Source organism: Oncorhynchus tshawytscha, linkage group LG19 (assembly GCF_018296145.1).
Source record: "Oncorhynchus tshawytscha isolate Ot180627B linkage group LG19, Otsh_v2.0, whole genome shotgun sequence".
In the NCBI taxonomy this organism is placed as follows: Eukaryota; Metazoa; Chordata; class Actinopteri; order Salmoniformes; family Salmonidae; genus Oncorhynchus; species Oncorhynchus tshawytscha.
Genome location: NC_056447.1, coordinates 36,830,302 through 36,847,220, shown reverse-complemented (window position 1 = coordinate 36,847,220; position 16,919 = coordinate 36,830,302). Strand labels below are relative to the sequence as shown.

At 42.0% G+C, this 16,919-nt stretch overlaps 1 protein-coding gene across 2 annotated transcripts; it reads left to right on the top strand.

The window, feature by feature from the left end:
* Window positions 1–703: 703 nt before the first annotated feature.
* LOC112218703 lies at window positions 704–16,428 on the top strand. 2 transcript variants are annotated; one of them, XM_042301629.1, is made up of 13 exons: window positions 704–1,236; window positions 3,405–3,500; window positions 5,118–5,205; window positions 5,352–5,701; window positions 6,727–6,820; window positions 7,669–7,756; window positions 7,983–8,307; window positions 8,520–8,613; window positions 8,707–8,794; window positions 9,890–10,214; window positions 14,672–14,765; window positions 14,864–14,951; window positions 15,155–16,428. In XM_042301629.1, the coding sequence occupies exons 4-13, from the start codon at window positions 5,422–5,424 to the stop codon at window positions 15,761–15,763; spliced, it is 2,085 nt and encodes a 694-aa protein (XP_042157563.1). In that variant the 5' UTR covers window positions 704–1,236; window positions 3,405–3,500; window positions 5,118–5,205; window positions 5,352–5,421; the 3' UTR covers window positions 15,764–16,428. The 2 variants fall into 2 exon arrangements, with proteins under 2 accessions (XP_042157563.1, XP_024235516.1); XM_024379748.1 differs by lacking the exon at window positions 3,405–3,500.
* The last annotated feature ends 491 nt before the right edge of the window (window positions 16,429–16,919 follow it).

Below are 16,919 nucleotides of genomic sequence, written 5' to 3'. Positions count from 1 at the left end.
TGTGTGGGTCACATGACCAAGGCGCTGTTGAATTTCAAAAATGTAAATAAATAATTTAAAATAGTGTGAGATGTAAACTGACAAAAAAAAATGTGTGCAATGTGTCTATGCCATCGGGTTAGCTAGAACCAGTTTTGAATGTTTTAAGAGTAATGGTCACTATGTTGATGGTCCCTAACTGCTGTTGGTGGATGTAAGGAAAACTACAGGCGAATAAACAGCCATCACTAACACAGAGGCTGCTGACAACATACAGACTTGAAATCATTAGCCACTCTAACAAATGGATCCCTAGTCACTTTATTAATGACACTTTAATAATGAGGTTTACATATCTTGTATTTCTCATCCCATATGTATATACTGTATTTTAGACCATCTATTGCATCTTGCCTATGTCACTCGGTCATTGCTCATCCATATTTATATGTACATATTCTTATTCCATCTCTTTACTTAGATCTGTGTATTAGGTAGTTGTTGTGGAATTGTTGGATTACTTGTTAGATATTGCGGCACTGTAGTAAATTAAAGCACAAGCATCTGCTAACCATGTATGTGACCAATACAATTTGATTACTCCACTTTTGTTTTGAGCCGACATCACTTTCGGGCAGAACGGGGCAGCCGGCTCATGCCCGGGAGACAGCCCGCTTCCAAAACGAATGCAATCATCTTCCACGCTTTGCAAAATACGCCTGTCCGGGCCAGATTAATAGAATCCCCTCACTAGCCAGCTTGTTAAATAGAAGAAAAACTGCATAACATCTCGTTAAATGTTGTACATTATTGTGCAACCTGTTCTATTTGGTACCAACTCGAAATATTCCTAACACATGGACAAATTTACTGAGAGATGAAAGGAAGAAATTGTTTTGATTGTTATTCTGTTAGTGGGTTGGGTTATCTGAGCTAGCTGCTTGCTACCAAAACGTTAGCGGCCACTATTGCCTGCCTAGGCTACGAAAACGTTAGCTCCTAGCTAAACAACGAATCGAGCGCTGGCAAATCCAAAGTTCTTTGTTTCAACAAACTGCACCTTGAAGAGAAAAATATTATCAAACTCAACGAGATTCTGGCTGCAGGATAGCTACAACTATCTACTCAGCTATTCTTATAGTAAGCTCACTGGATGGAAAGCTTGGGCACGCTTCCTTCCTGTAAGTGTTCACTTCTCCATTCTTTAGCTGGCGCAAATGGTGGACCCACTTCCCGTCACGGATAGCTCTTATAAAAGTGAGTAGCTAATGTTATTAGCTCATTTCCCTTGTCTAATTTAGTTAGCTGGCAGAAGGTCAATTGTAACGTGTGCAATTGCAGGTTGTTTTACTAGTAAAGTCATTTATTATGTGGATTGTTTTTATCAGCTGTGCCTCCATCGAGATCTCTAGCTTGTTATAGACAAGGAGATAGCAATACATTGTGTTTTGTTGACGGTATCTGAAAAGGACATCAAGAGGTTAATAGAACTCTGTTCCTCAAATGAGGTTATTTTCACAGGACAAATAAATGCTGCCAAGGTTGCCTGGAAGTATTTATTTATTTATTTCACCTTTATTTAACCAGGTAGGCCAGTTGAGAACAAGTTCTCATTTACAACTGCGAACTGGCCAAGATAAAGCAAAGCAGTGTGACAAAAACAGCAACACAGAGTTACACATGGAATAAACAAACGTACACAATATAAAAATATATATACAGTGTGTGCAAATGAGGTAAGGCAATAAATAGGCCATAGTGGCGAAATAATTACAATTTAGCAATTAAACACTGGAGTGATATATGTACAGAAGATGAATGTGCAAGTAGAGATACTGGGGTGCTAAGGAGCAAAAAAATTATAATATGGGAATGAGGTAGAGTGTAGAGGTCGACCGATTATGATTTTTCAACTCAACTCGATACCGATTATTGGAGGACCAAAAAAAACCGATACTTTTTTAATATACATATTTGTAATAATGACAATTACAACAATACTGAATGAACAAAGAACACTTATTTTAACTTAATGTAATACATCAATAAAATCTATTTAGTCTCAAATAAATAATGAAACATGTTCAATTTGGTTTAATAATGCAACAACAAAGTGTGAGAGAAGAAAGTAAAAGTGCAATATGTGCCATGTAAAAAAGCTAACGTTTTTAAGTTCCTTGCTCAGAACATGAGAACATATGAAAGCTGGTGGTTCCGTTCAACATGAGTCTTTAATATTCCCAGGTAAGAAGTTTTCAGTTGTAGTTATTATAGGACTATTTCTCTCTATACCATTTGTATTTCATGTACCTTTGAATATTGGATGTTCTAATAGGTACTTTAGTATTGCCAGCCTAATCTCGGGAGTTGATTGGCTTGAAGTCATAAAAGTCATAAAAGAGCTGCTGGCAAACGCAGTAAAGCGCTGTTTGAATGAATACTTACGAGCCTGCTGCTGCCTACCACCGCTCAGTCAGACTGCTCTATCAAATCATTAGACTTAATAATATAATAACACACAGAAATACGAGCCTTAGGTCATTAATATAGTCAAATCTGGAAACGATCATTTCGAAAACAGAACGTTTATTCTTTCAGTGAAATACGGAACCGTTCCGTATTTTATCTAACGGGTGGCATCCATAAGTCTAAATATTGCTGTTACATTGCACAACCTTCAATGTTATGTCATAAAATTCTGGCATATTAGTTTGCAACTTGCCAGGCGGCCCAAACTGTTGCGTATACCCTGACTCTGTTGCACAGAACGCAAGAGAAGTGACACATATTCCCTAGTTAAAAGAAATTCATGTTAGCAGGCAATATTAACTAAATATGCAGTTTAAAAAAATATATACTTGTGTATTGATTTTAAGAAAGGTGTTGATGTTTATGGTTAGGTACACATTGGTGCAACGACAGTGCTTTTTTCACGAATGCACTTGTTAAATCACCCGTTTGGTGAAGTAGGCTGTGATTCAATGATAAATTAACAGGCACCCTGCAAAGCAGGGCAAGCTAGATAAACTAGTAATATCATCAACCATGTGTAGTTAACTAGTGATTATGTTAAGATTGACAGTTTTTTATAAGATACATTTAATGCTAGCTAGCATCTTACCTTGGCTCCTTGCTGCATTCGCATTACCGGTAGTCAGCCTGCCACGCAGTCTCCTTGTGGAGTGCAATGTAATCGGCCATGATCGGTGTCCAAAAATGCCGATTACTGATTGTTATGAAAACTTGAAATCGGCCCTAATTAATCGGCCGACCTCTAGTTGAGTGGGCTATTTACAGATGGGCTATGTACAGGCGCAATGATCTGTGAGCTGCTCTGAAAGCTGATGCTTCAAGTTAGTGAGGGAGATATGAGTCTCCAGCTTCAATGATTTAAAAAAAAAATTTTTTTTTGCAATTCGTTCCAGTCATTGGCAGCAGAGAACTGGAAGGAAAGCCAGTCAAAGGAGGTCTTGGCTTTGGGGGTGATCAGTGAAATATACCTGCTGGAGCACGTGCTACAGGTGGGTGCTGCTATGGTGACCAATGAGCTGAGATAAGGCGGGGCTTTACCTAGCAAAGACTTACAGATGACCTGGAGCCAGTGGGTTTGGCAATGAATATGAAGCTAGGGCCAGCTAACGAGAGCATACAGGTCGCAATGGTGGGTAGTATATGGGGCTTTGGTGACAAAACAGATGACACTGTGACAGACTGCATCCAATTTGCTGAGTAGAGTGTTGGAGGCTATTTTGTAAATGACATCGCCGAAGTCAAGGATCGGGAGGATAGTCAGTTTTACGAGGGTATGTTTGGCAGCATGAGTGAAGGATGCTTTGTTGTGAAATAGGAAGCCGATTCTAGATTTAATTTTGTATTGGAGATGCTTAATGTGAGTCTGGAAGGAGAGTTTACAGTCTAACCAGACACCTAGGTAGTTGTCCACATATTCTAAGTCAGAACTGTCCAGAGTAGTGATGCTAGACGTGTGGGCATGTGCGGGCAGAGATCGGTTGAAGAGCATGCATTTAGTTTTACTAGCATTTAAGAGCAGTTGGAGGCCACGGAAGGAGAGTTGTATGGCATTGAAGCTCATCTGGAGGTTAGTTAACACAGTGTCCAAAGAAGGGTCAGAAGTATACAGAATGGTGTCGTCTGCGTAGAGATGGATCAGATAATCAGCAGCAAGAGCGACATTGATGTATACAGAGGAAAGAGTCGGCCCGAGAATTGAACTCTGTGGCACCCCCATAGACTGCCAGAGGTCCGGACAACAGGCTCTCCAATTTGACACACTGAACTCTGTCTGAGAAGTAGTTGGTGAACCAGGCGAGGCAGTCATTTGAGAAACCAAGTCTGTTGAGTCTACCGATAAGAATGCGGTTATTGACAGAGTCCAAAGCCTTGGCCAGTTTGATGAATACGACTGCACAATATTGTCTTTTGTCGATGGCGGTTATAATATCGTTTAGGACCTTTAGCGTGGCTGAGGTGCACCATTGACCAGCTCTGAAACCAGATTGCATAGCGGAGAAGGTACGGTGGGATTCGAAATGGTCTGTAATCTGTTTGTTAACTTGGCTTTCGAAGACCTTAGAAAGGTAGGATAGGATAGATATAGGTCTGTAGCAGTTTGGGTCTGGAGTGTCTCCCCCTTTGAAGAGGGGGATGACCACGGCAGCTTTCCAATCTTTGGGGATCTCAGACGATACGAAAGAGAGGTTGAACAGACTGGTAATAGGGGTTGCAACAATTGCGGCGGATAATTTTAGAAAGAGAGTTTCCGGATTGTCTAGCCCAGCTGATTTGTAGGGGTCCAGATTTTGCTGCTCTTTCAGAACATCAGCGATCTGGATTTGGGTGAAGGAGATGGTGGAGGCTTGGGCAAGTTGCTGTGGGGGTGCAGAGCTGTTGACTGGGGTAGGGGTAGCCAGGTGGAAAGCATGGCCAGCCGTAGAAAAATGCTTATTGAAATTCTCAATTATAGTGGATTTATCGGTGGTGACAGTGTTTCCTAGCCTCAGTGCAGTGGGCAGCTGGGAGGAGGGGCTCTTATTCTCCAAGTATGTCAGGGTTGGTGTATGAAATTGTATACACCAGTATACCACAACCAGGTTTATATCTATCTTTTAACGGTGCAGTGCAATTCTAAGGGGATTGGGTCTTGATGGAAAGCTGACAGCTGACCAGATTGCCAAGAAGTTGGAAAATCTGAAGACCAAATACAAGGTAAAGTGGGCTTGTGTTCTTAGAAGACTGAGATTTCGGACTTCTAAAATAAGTGTTTACTGATATTGCCAATATTTACTGATCATGAAGTCAAAACAAAAAAGCCTCATCCCAGCCATAGTCACACTTTTGTATTTGTCTTTTAGGACTTAATACATTTTTCTTGGCAAGGACACTGTTGCTACCAGCATAGCCTCCTGGCCCTGGTTCCAATTTATGGGCGAGGCCATGGAAGGACGCCTCTTCAACAGCGCCCAAGTTTTGGCTGTGGCATCTTTGGCTAGTGAGGCTCCAGGTTCTTCTTCACCATTAACCAACGAGAGAGGACAGGGGGGTGACGGTGCTGACATTTTGGAGTTCTTGATCAAAACTGAGATGGAGGACAGTGTGGGGACAGAGAACTTGGAGGACAATGCAACTGTTAACACTGATGCAACTCAGACTGAGGGTCCTACTACTATGGGCTGGCGAAGAATTTCAGAATGCTCGTATAAAAGTAAGTGAGTGAGTTGGGGATACTCTGATTCTGTTCACCATTCAAATTATTTCTTCAACCTTAATTTGACCAGGAGGTCTGTTTAGTCCAGGGCTCTCCAACACTGTTCCTGGAGAGCTACTATCCTGTAGGTTTTCAGTCCAACCCCAGTTGTAACTAAATCAAATCAAATCAAATTTTATTTCTCACATACACATGGTTAGCAGATGTTAATGCGAGTGTAGCGAAATGCTTGTGCTTCTAGTTCCGACAATGCAGTAATAACCAACAAGTAATCTAGCTAACAATTCCAAAACTACTACCTTATAGACACAAGTTTAAGGGGATAAATAATATGTACATAAAGATATATGAATGAGTGATGGTACAGAGCGGCATAGGCAAGATACAGTAGATGGTATTGAGTGCAGTATATACATATGAGATGAGTATGTAAACAAAATGGCATAATTAAAGTGGCTAGTGGTACATGTATTACATAAAGATGCAGTAGATGATATAGAGTACAGTATATACGTATACATATAACTAACCTGATTCAGTTCAACTAATTATTAGAATCAGATGCCGTAGATTAGGATGGATTGGAGCAAAAACCTACAGGGCAGTAGCTCTCCAGGAAAGGGTTGGAGAACCCTGGTCTAAACTCTGGTCTTTAAGGTTCCCTAGTGGCGCAGCGGTCTATGGCACTGCATCTCAGTGCTTGAGGCATCACTACACACACCCTGGTTCAAATCCAGGCTGTAACACAACCGGGCCTTGATTAGGAATCCCATATGGCGGCACACAATTGGCCCAGCATCGTCCGGGTTTGGCCGGTGTGTGCCGTCATTGTAAATAAGAATTTGTTCTTAACCGAATTGCCTAGTTAAATAAAGGTTAAAATTCAAGAATAAGAATTTAATTGCAGTTATTGGTTGTTAGCAAGCTTGCTGCAAAAAATGGTGTGTTATTTGATACATGGTAATGTATGCTCAATCTGATGTACCTGATTCATATTACTGACATTGGTTCCTGCTTATCAGTGACAGAGCAGGAGACGGAGAGAATGATAAAGCTGCGTGCCGTGAATGAGGCTCTCTTCACAGGCAGAAAACATACTGCCAAGCCTGCCTGGAGGTGAGTATGTTTGGAAAGGACATATACAGACCATGTTTTCTGTCCCAAATCCACCTCCAGCTCCTTTGCACTTATGTATGTCTAAAAGGACTGGATAGGTGTAAACAATATGGTGATAAGTCTTTCTAGCTCGACTTGGAGCTATTAGCATATTGCTTATACCTATTTGATCATTTCAGATTTCGTTAACTGCTCTAAATGAGAATTAGTTTGAAAATTGTTGTCTTCTGCATTTTTGTTTGTCTCTGACGGGAGGCTGCTGAGTGGAGGACGGCTCATAATAAGGGCTGGAATGGAGTAAATGGAATTGTATCAAACACATGGAAACCATGTGTTTGATGAGTTCGATTACCATTCCATTGATTTCGTTTCAGCCATTACTATGAGCCCGTCCTCCCCAATTAAGGTGCCACCAACCTTCTGTGTTTGAGTTAATTTTATTTTTACAGGGACATTGCACATTAATCAACGTTTCAGTAAAAGTGACGGTTTTAGCCAGCCGGCTAATTTTCAACCGCAGTCCCTGGGCAGGTTATTAAAAACAATTACAATACAGACAGAGAAACATAGGACAAGCAAGACATAGCATACAGACAGAGCAACATAGGACAAGCAAGACGTAGCATACAGACATAGCAACATAGAACAAAAAGCAACAAGACAAAATTCATAAAAGCAACAAGGTGTTTCCACACCTCACAAGCTACAGACAACAGACAACATGGAAAGCGGCAACACACAGCTAGGGATTATGTTCACAAATCTGATTGACCTTTAGCCATGTCTTCAAGAATTTTGTGAAAGTGTGATATGTGGTGCAGTTATGTTGTCTCCATCTTTTCCTGCAGAGCTATTTTGAATGAGTTGGGCCTTCAGGGAAAGCTGACTACAGACCAGCTTGCCAAAAAGTGGGATAACCTCAAGAGGCGATATAAGGTAATGTGACAGTGACGGCAGTACTCAACCAGTGTATTTGTGCGTTTCATTTTCATTCTTGAATTTTTTTGTGTAGTGTATAAGAAACATTCCCAAAGTTTCTTGAAGTTATTCTTGATCCACAATGTATCGCTCTCTCATCACCTCCTGCACACATCTCTTCTCAATTCCACTCCACACTGCTTTGTCCACTGAACCCAGACACTGTATTCCTCTTTTGGTGCAGGAGTTGAAATGTCCAGCCCGCAGCATGGAGAGCAACCCAAATTCCTGGCCCTGGTTCTACCGCATGAATGATGCCATGGAGGGACGATTCGCCGGCTGCGCCCCCATCCTGACGCCAGTAGTAGAGGAGGGTGATGAGGAGTTTGAGCCCTCTCCACTACCAAGGAAGAGGGCTCGTCGGACGCCAGGGAAGGGGGGGATGTCTGAGTTCTTGACAGAGTCTGAGATGGATGAGCTGGTGGAAACGGAGGAGAGAAATGGAGCAGCCGTCTTCCAAGGAGCCACCATAGGGGAGTATCACACGGCCACAGAATTCTCATATAAGCGTAAGTGATGATGTTTTGCCTTTCAAAGGGACTATTTGCTCAAAATATAAATCAATATGATTTTCCACTTTCTTGGAATGGTATTGGTCGACCCAGACAGTTTATAAAGTGCATGTTTGAGTTATTGGCAATAAGCTAACTAGCAACAAGTTACTTCGATAACAATTCTTTGTGAATAATAACACTAGTTGTTATATTTGCTTGATTTACAGTGACTGAGGAGGACACCAAGAGATTGATAGAGCTGCGTGCTTCCAATGAGGCCCTTTTCACAGGGAAGAGAAATACGGCCAAGCCTGCCTGGAGGTGAGTTAGCTTGTGTTGGAAGAAACTATTTGGCTAAATAAAAATGTGATATTTCCAGTCAATGTACTTTATACTTCCATTATTTCTCTGTAGGGCTATAGTAAAAGAGATGGGCCTCGCAGGAAAGTTGTCTGCTGACCAGGTTGCCAAAAAGTGGGACAACCTGAAGACAAAATTCAAGGTATTGTAACTAGTGTGTGTCCATGTATATTTTGTCCATGATTTCTCACCCTGTTTCAGGGGCTGTGTGTGTAGTTGCTTGCACATGTACACTGAGTGTACAAAACATTAGTAACACCTTTCCTAATATTGAGTTTCACCCCTTTTGGCCTCAGAACGGCCCCAATTCATCAGGGCATGGACTCTACAAGGTGTCAAGTGTTCCACAGGGATACTGGCCCATGTTGACTCCAATGCTTCCCATAGTTGTGTCAAGTTGTCTGGATGTCCTTTTGGTGGTAGACTATTCTTTATATATATATTTATTTCTTTACTCCCTTTTTCTCCCCAATTTGGTGGTATCCAATTGGTAGTTAGTCTTGTCTCATCGCTGCAATTCCCGTACGGACTCTGGAGAGGCGAAGGTCAAGAGCCGTGCGTCCTCCGAAACACAACCCAACCAAGCCGCACTGCTTCTTGACACATTGCCAACTTAACATTGAAGCCAGCCACACCAATGTGTCGGGGGAAACACCGCTGACACAGTCACCTGGTGACTGTGTCAGCGTGCACTGCGCCCAGCCCGTCACAGGACATCCCTGCCGGCCAAACCCTCCCCTAACCCAGACAATGCTGGGCCAATTGTACTCCGCCCCTTGGGCCTCACGGTCGCGGCCAGCTGCGACAGGTGGTGGACCATTCTTGATGCATACGGGAAACTGTTGAGCGTGAAAAATCCGGTGGCGTTGCAGATCTTGACACACTCTAACCAGTGTGCCTGACACCTACTACCATACCCCGTTCAAAGGCACTTTGTCTTGCGCATTCACCCTTTGAATGGCACACGTACATGATCCATGTCTCAAAGTTTAAAAACAATTATTTAACCTGTCTCCTCCCCTTCTTCTACACTGTTTGAAGTGAATTTAACAGGTGACATCAATAAGGGATCACAGCTTTCACCTGGATTCACCTTGTCAGTCTCATGGAAAGAGGTGTCCCTAATGTTTTGTACAGTCAGTGTATATGTACATGGACGCTCATATGTGGGACCAGAAGATGGATAGGTCACTAAGTGATATCTCCTAATAAGTTTATATCTTCTCTTATCCCTTAGGACTTGAAGTATCCGCCGCGTGGCATGGAGAACCAGAGCACCCCTGCCTCCTGGCCTTGGTTCCAACTCATGAATGATGCCTTCGAGGGCCGACTGGCCGCGAGAGCCCCCAAAATAACTCCCATATGGATGAACGAGGAAGACTACTTGTTTGTATCCTCACCGATGCCTACAGAGAGAGACCCATGTCCCATGCCAGAAAGGAGTGAGATTTCTGATCTGGAAGAGGGAATGAGACCAGAGGGGACAGAGGTGGATGGAACGGTTACGTTCTTAGACGCCAGTGGAGAGGAGTGCCCCACACCTGTGGAATTCTCCTATAAAAGTCAGTATCATTCCTTCATTCTTCATGTCTCCGAATGTTCTTTTCAAGGAGGATAAAATATACTTTTAGAAGTCAAATTTCATGAGTTAAAAATGGATTAATGTTTTCAGTGTTCTCAGATTAATGTTCTCATGGATTAGGGCTGTCCCCGACTAAAATAAATCTTGGTCGAACGAGAGTAGTCTTTTCTTTTGAGCAATCGATTGGTCGAAATTTAAAAACATGTACTTTTCCATATATAGACACACCCTATGTGTTTTAATAAAATCAACTATATGTACTGAGCTTGTCTGATGCTTTAAGCTTGCTGTTTTATTAAATAATTAAGTCACACAAATGACTCAAGGGAGCCAGAGATCAAGATAGCCTAACCAGAAGGGGAAAAAATAACTGTTCCGTACCCTCCTGCTGCTGCTGGCCTTCAAAGATTCTGCCTTGCCATTACACTCCTGAAGATGCCGGTAATAGGCTACACCAGGGGTCGGCAACCTTTTTCCATTTGGAGTGACAATTTATCTTACCATTTCTATCGATCTGTGTGCCAGTTATGATTTTCATTTGCACATTTTTGTGGAACAGTTTCATTTAATTTATAGTCTTTTATCTCAAAATCATTGTAATGTGGTTCATCTAAATTCTATCTAACAAACAAATAAAAACATGGTAGCCTGAAGGTAGAAAATATCCTGATAAATATACTATAAATCACATTGGCTACGCATGTCTGTCTGCAATGAACTTGAAACATGTATCAACTGTGTCTGGCCAAAGCCCATTGCTAGCAAATTTTCAACATTGTATAGAAAATACTGGGCCCTCAGTTTCCCACCCTAGTGAGCTTAGGACAGACACAGCTGTAGACTATTTGTGCAAGGGATAATAAGTCATCAATTATTTTGAAGTTTACACTGGATCAGAGCATGACATTTTTCCCTTTCAGGCCGAGTGGTTATCAAAAGGGAGAGAGCTGGAAATATTTGTCAAATACATTGAGGAACTATTGTCATTCTCAATGGAATCTAAAAAGAGACTTTGTTTACTCGCTGTTTGAGTTGAAGACATTTTTAATTTGAAAAGCTCCACAGCTTAATAGTGGTAGTGAGTTAAGACAATCAGAAATACTATCCAACATCCCCAAATAGGCACATTTATAAGTCAAGTAGCCTAGGCCTATTTCTATATGCGTAATCAGGTGCACATCCTTACTCAACATTGACAGGAGCTCTCCAAACAAAAGACAATGGAAAAAAAATGTAGCCACTCCTTCGTTACCCGGGCGGTGTGTTTGGGATCATTGTCATGCTGAAAGACCCAGCCACGTTTTATCTTCAATGCCCTTGCTGATGGAAGGAGGTTTACACTCAAAATCTCACGATACATGGCCCCATTCATTCTTTCCTTTACACGGATCAGTCGTCCTGGTCCCTTTGCAGAAAAACAGCCCCAAAGCATGATGTTTCCACCCCCATGCTTCACAGTAGGTATGGTGTTCTTTGGATGCAACTCAGCATTCTTTGTCCTCCAAACACGACGAGTTGAGGTTTTACCAAAAAGTTATATTTTGGTTTCATCTGACTATATGACATTCTCCCAATCTTCTTCTGGATCACTGTATATGTAATGGGGAATTGATAGACACTAACAGTCAAAAGGGCAAACAATTCACACAAGGAAGTTATGAAACAATAAATGTGCATGAAATGGCGGGAAAGACGTGCTTTGTGCATCTTAGCCACACTCCCCTTTTCCTTGGATAGTGGCATCCCCGCGGCTTCCTCAATGGATTTAGTCCACTGAGACCGGCGAGAATCAGACATGTCAAGTGTGCCATGAAAAAATCTATATATTTGCGACTGCTCAACTAAAAAAATTCTCGGCCGACCAAGAGCCTATCGACCAGACAATCAACCAGTTGACTAAATGCGGTCAGCCTTAATATGAACCATATACAGTGCCTTCAGAAAGTATTACTCCTTGACTTATTCCACATTTTGTAGTTCCATTCTGAATTCAATATTGATTCATATTTTTTTTATCACCCATCTACACACAATACCCTATAATGAATGGTGAAAATGTTTAGAAACTTTTGCAAAAGTATTAAAAATAAAATACAGATCTAATTTACATAAGAATTCACACCCCTGAATACTTTGTAGAAGCACCTTTGGCCGAGATTACAGCATGAATTGTCTTGTACAGTGCATTTGGAAAGTATTCAGACCCCTCTACTTTTTCCATGTTTTGTTACATTGTAGAATAAGGCTGTAATGTATTACATTTAAATGTTTTCCTCATCAATCTATAATGAAAACCGGTTTAGACATTTTTGCAAATGTATAAAAAACATATTTCTTTTTAACATACCTTATTTACGTAAGTATTCAGACCTTTTGCTATTAGACTCAATTGAGCTCCGGTGCATCCTGTTTCCATTGATCATCCTTGAGAAGTTTCAACAACTTGATTGGAGTCCACCTGTGGTAAATTCAATTGATTGGACATGATTTGGAAAGGCACACACCTGTCTATATAAGGTCACACAGTTGACAGTGCATTTCAGCAAAAACTAATCCGAGACAGGATCCGAGACAGGATTGTGCTGAGGCACAGATCTGGGGAAGGGTACCAAAAGAATGGCTGCAGCTGTGAAGGTCCCGAAGAACACATCATTCTTAAATAGAAGAATTTTGGAACCACCAAGACACTTCCTAGAGCTGGCTGCCTGGCCAAACTGAGCAATTGGGCGAGAAGGGCCTTTGTCAGGGAGGTGACCAAGAACCCGATGGTCACTCTGACAGAGCTCCAGAGTTCCTCTGTGGAGATGGGAGAACCTTCCAGAAGGACAACCATCTCTGCAGCACTCAACCAATCAGGTTGAGGGGGGAAACAATTTAATACATTTGAGTAAGGCTGTAACCTAACAAAATGTGGAAAAAGTCAAGGGGTCTGTATACTTTTCCGAATGCACGGTTTACTTGTATTTGGTATTTTATTAGGATCCCCATTAGCTGTTGCAAAACCAGCAGCTACTCTTCCTGGGGTCCACACAAAACATGAAACATAATGACATAACACAGAACATCAATAGACAAGAACAGCTCAAAGACAGAACTACATACAAAAAAATGTTTATACGTAGCCTACATATCAATGAATACACACAAACTATCTAGGTCAAATATCTGCATTTGAGGATTTTCTCAAGCTTTCTCACCCACCAAGTTGGGTGGGGAGTGTGGGAGAACAGCAATCTTTAAGTCTTTCCAAAGATTTTCAATTGGATTCAAGTCTGAACTTTGGCTGGGCCACTCAAGCGCTTTCACATTTCTGTTCTGAAGCCATTCCAGGGTTGCTTTGGCTGTATGCTTGGGGTCATTGTCCTGTTAGACTGAGGCAAAGATTTCCATTCCAAGGTCATTTGCACTCTGAAGCAGGTTATCGTCAAGGATTTGCCTGTATTTGGCTCCATTCATTGTTCCCTCTATCCTTACCAGTTTCCTAGTCCCTGCCGTTGAAAAGCACCCCCATAGCATTATGCTGCCACCATGCGTCATGATTTGGATGGTGTTCAGACCGGTGACCAGCTGTGCCTGGTTTTCTCCAGACATAGTGCTTTGCATTCAGGCCAAATGGTTACATTGTCTCATCAGATCATATAATCTTTTGCCTTATGCGCCAAGTCTTTTACATGCCTTTTTGCAATCTTCAGGTTGCCATGTGGCTTTTTCTCAGGAGTGGCTTCCTTCTGGTACACTCTTCCATAAAGTCCAGATTGGTGAAGTGTTATAGAGATTGTTGTCCTTCTGGCCAGTTCTCCCATCTTAGCCAAGGAACTCTGTAGTTCTGTCAGAGTGGTCATTAGGGTCTTGGTCATCTCCCTGACCAAGGTCTTTCTTGCCTGGTTGCTCAGTTTGGTTAAATGGCCAGCTCTAGGCAGAGTAGATCCAAATGTGTTCAATTTCCCAATGATGGAGACCACTGTGCTGTTGGAATCTTTCAACACTCTAGAAATAGTTTTACACCCTTCCCCAGAAAAATGCCTTCTCCCCACTCTATTTCAGAGCTCCACAGCCAGTTCCTTGGACTTCATGGTATAGTTTCTGCTCTGACATGCACTGTCAACAATGGGACCTTATATAGACCGGTGTTTTCTTTCTAATTGATCTCCAAACAATTCAATTGGCCACAGGTGGACTCCAATCAATTTGTAGAGAAGTCTCAAAGATGATAAAAGGAAATTGGATGCATCTGAGCTCAATCTGGAGTAAAAGGGTGTGAATACTTATTTAAATTAGATTTCTGTATTTCATGATGTGTGAGAGAGAAAAAAATCAACAAAACAACAATGTGGAATAAGTCAAGGGGTATGACTACTTTATGAAGGCACTGTAGGCAACAATCAAGAAAAACATATTGGCAAACGAATAGTAACTTTAATTTTGTTTTGATGACAGTGACAGAGCAGGATACGAGGAGGCTGATTAAGTTGCGTGCGGCCAATGAGGTTCTCTTCACTGGGAGGCGAAATGCTGCCAAGGCTGCATGGAAGTGAGTAGGATTTAGTATGAAAATAAATGTCAATGACGAAGCACTAAAGTCAGATATGCATAATCAACACTGATCACATTGGTTATTTTTGTGTGCAGGGCCATTTTAAAAGAGTTGGTTCTCCTGGGAAAGGTGTCAACTTACCAGGTGGCCAAGAAGTGGGACAACTTAAAAAGAAGATATAAGGTAAACTGTCAAGTGTTTCTGGCAAATTTCTGCAACATGAAATAATCAAAGTGTAAATAGATCAAAATCAGAATGTTTATATTGAAGGACCAATCCTTAATAATGTCCATGCATTGCTAAAACACTTTCACCCAGCTGAAGTCTGCTCTGTTGTTTGTATTCTACACTGTGGTCACACTTGTCCCCTCTTGTTCCCTGAACAGGACCTGAAGTACCCTCCTGTGGGCATGGAGAGCATAGCAGACAACGCTGCTTCCTGGCCATGGTTCTACCTCATGAATGAGGCCATGGAGGGCCGCCTCGCCGCCAGCGGACCTGTCTTGACCCCTATAACGGAGGGTGATGACCCCGAGCCTTCCCCTTCACAGTCGTCTCGAAATAGAGGATGCCCGTTGCTGGAAAAGGGTGACATCACACTGGAGTACCAACAAGAGATTTATGTGCACCCCACCATAGAGGAGTGCCACCGGGCCACAGCGGAGTGTGAGAGTGCACTGAGAGAGGAGAGGTTGGGTAGGGGGCCAGCAGGGAGCACTGCTGCTCAGAAGTCAGTGACACTGGAGAGAGGGTGGGAGATGGTGGAGAGGGAGAGGGCAGCGATAGAGGGGGATAGAGCGGCGGTAGACAGAGAGCGACAGTGGCTGGAGAGTGAGAGAGCCAACTTGGCAAGAGACAGGATGCTGTTGGAACAGGACATGGCGGCACTTGGTAGAGAGAGAGAGGCCTTTGAGAGCCAGAGGGCAGCAGTGATGATGCACAGTGCTACAGGGGTGCACACAGGACACGTCAACCACTGTGGGATGGGGATGTAAACTTATGGTATTAACTGCCTTGGAAGCCAAGGACTGTTCAAGAGCCTTCAAGTTAATTAGAGGAGTCTTTTCAGCATGTTTTCACCTTATTGGCTCGAGATTAATAAATGTTTTACACTCACAAGAGAATGCGCTGTCTTTGATTTGTGATTGATACATTCAAAACATCTAAACATAATGGTTTATTAAACTAACCAGTGACAGAGACTTCAATCTGTAACATTGTGGACTTGTTTTAAATGTAATTTGAGAATTTCTCTTTCTTTTGACAGAACAGGCTAATGATGTCATGTAACCCTTAAAGTGTTTGTGGTGTGACTCATTATCTCAATGGCCTCATCCTGTCTTTTCAGTCTTGGTTGCAATTATATTCTAATATAAGACAAAATTAGCACTATAAGTGAGAGAATTGAATTTGTTATGGAAGTGTTAACTTTTTATGTACTGACTACTTTTCTCTAATGTGAAAGCTGTTTCCATTTTCAAACAATGAATATGCTATAAATTACTGCCAAAAAAGTATGGAAGTGAAATATTGTTTGAGAAATCAAATCACAGTATGACCAAAGCTCAAGTGAGAAATGTGGTGGAATATATTTTTTTGAGGAAATAGTACCCGCTCAACAATTGTGTATAGCCTACAATAAAAAGGATCATACTCTGCTCATGATTTTCATGTTATCGGATCTGTACAAATGTAGAGGACTAGGGGCTAAAATCAATGGATGGATAGGTTTGAACGTAACAGCTATTTTATTTAACCTTGATATAACTCAACATAGTAATGCATGGAATTAAATACGTTTGTGTCCAGATGCCCTTTATAGCCAGCTGAAGAAGCTTTGCTAGGAGAATCTCCAGGTGGACTTTATAAAGTCCTTGTCTAACCCGCTCCACTGGCTGGGACAAGTCCTTCTTTCTTCATGGACCTGGAGGTCATGCAGTTCCACCGACTGTCCAGCTTGAAGTGTCATCGCGGCTGCAGCCTCCAGTGCAGTGAGTGTTTCCGGGTGGAAAGGTTCCATATTACCCAGGAGATTCATTGCCTCTTGCATAGACCTTGTTGAAACATAATGCACAATGTGTTTTTGACAGGCAATGCCTGTGCATAGTACTGCAGTTGTATATTGTTTTGAGAGGGGGTGGAGAAAAGGGA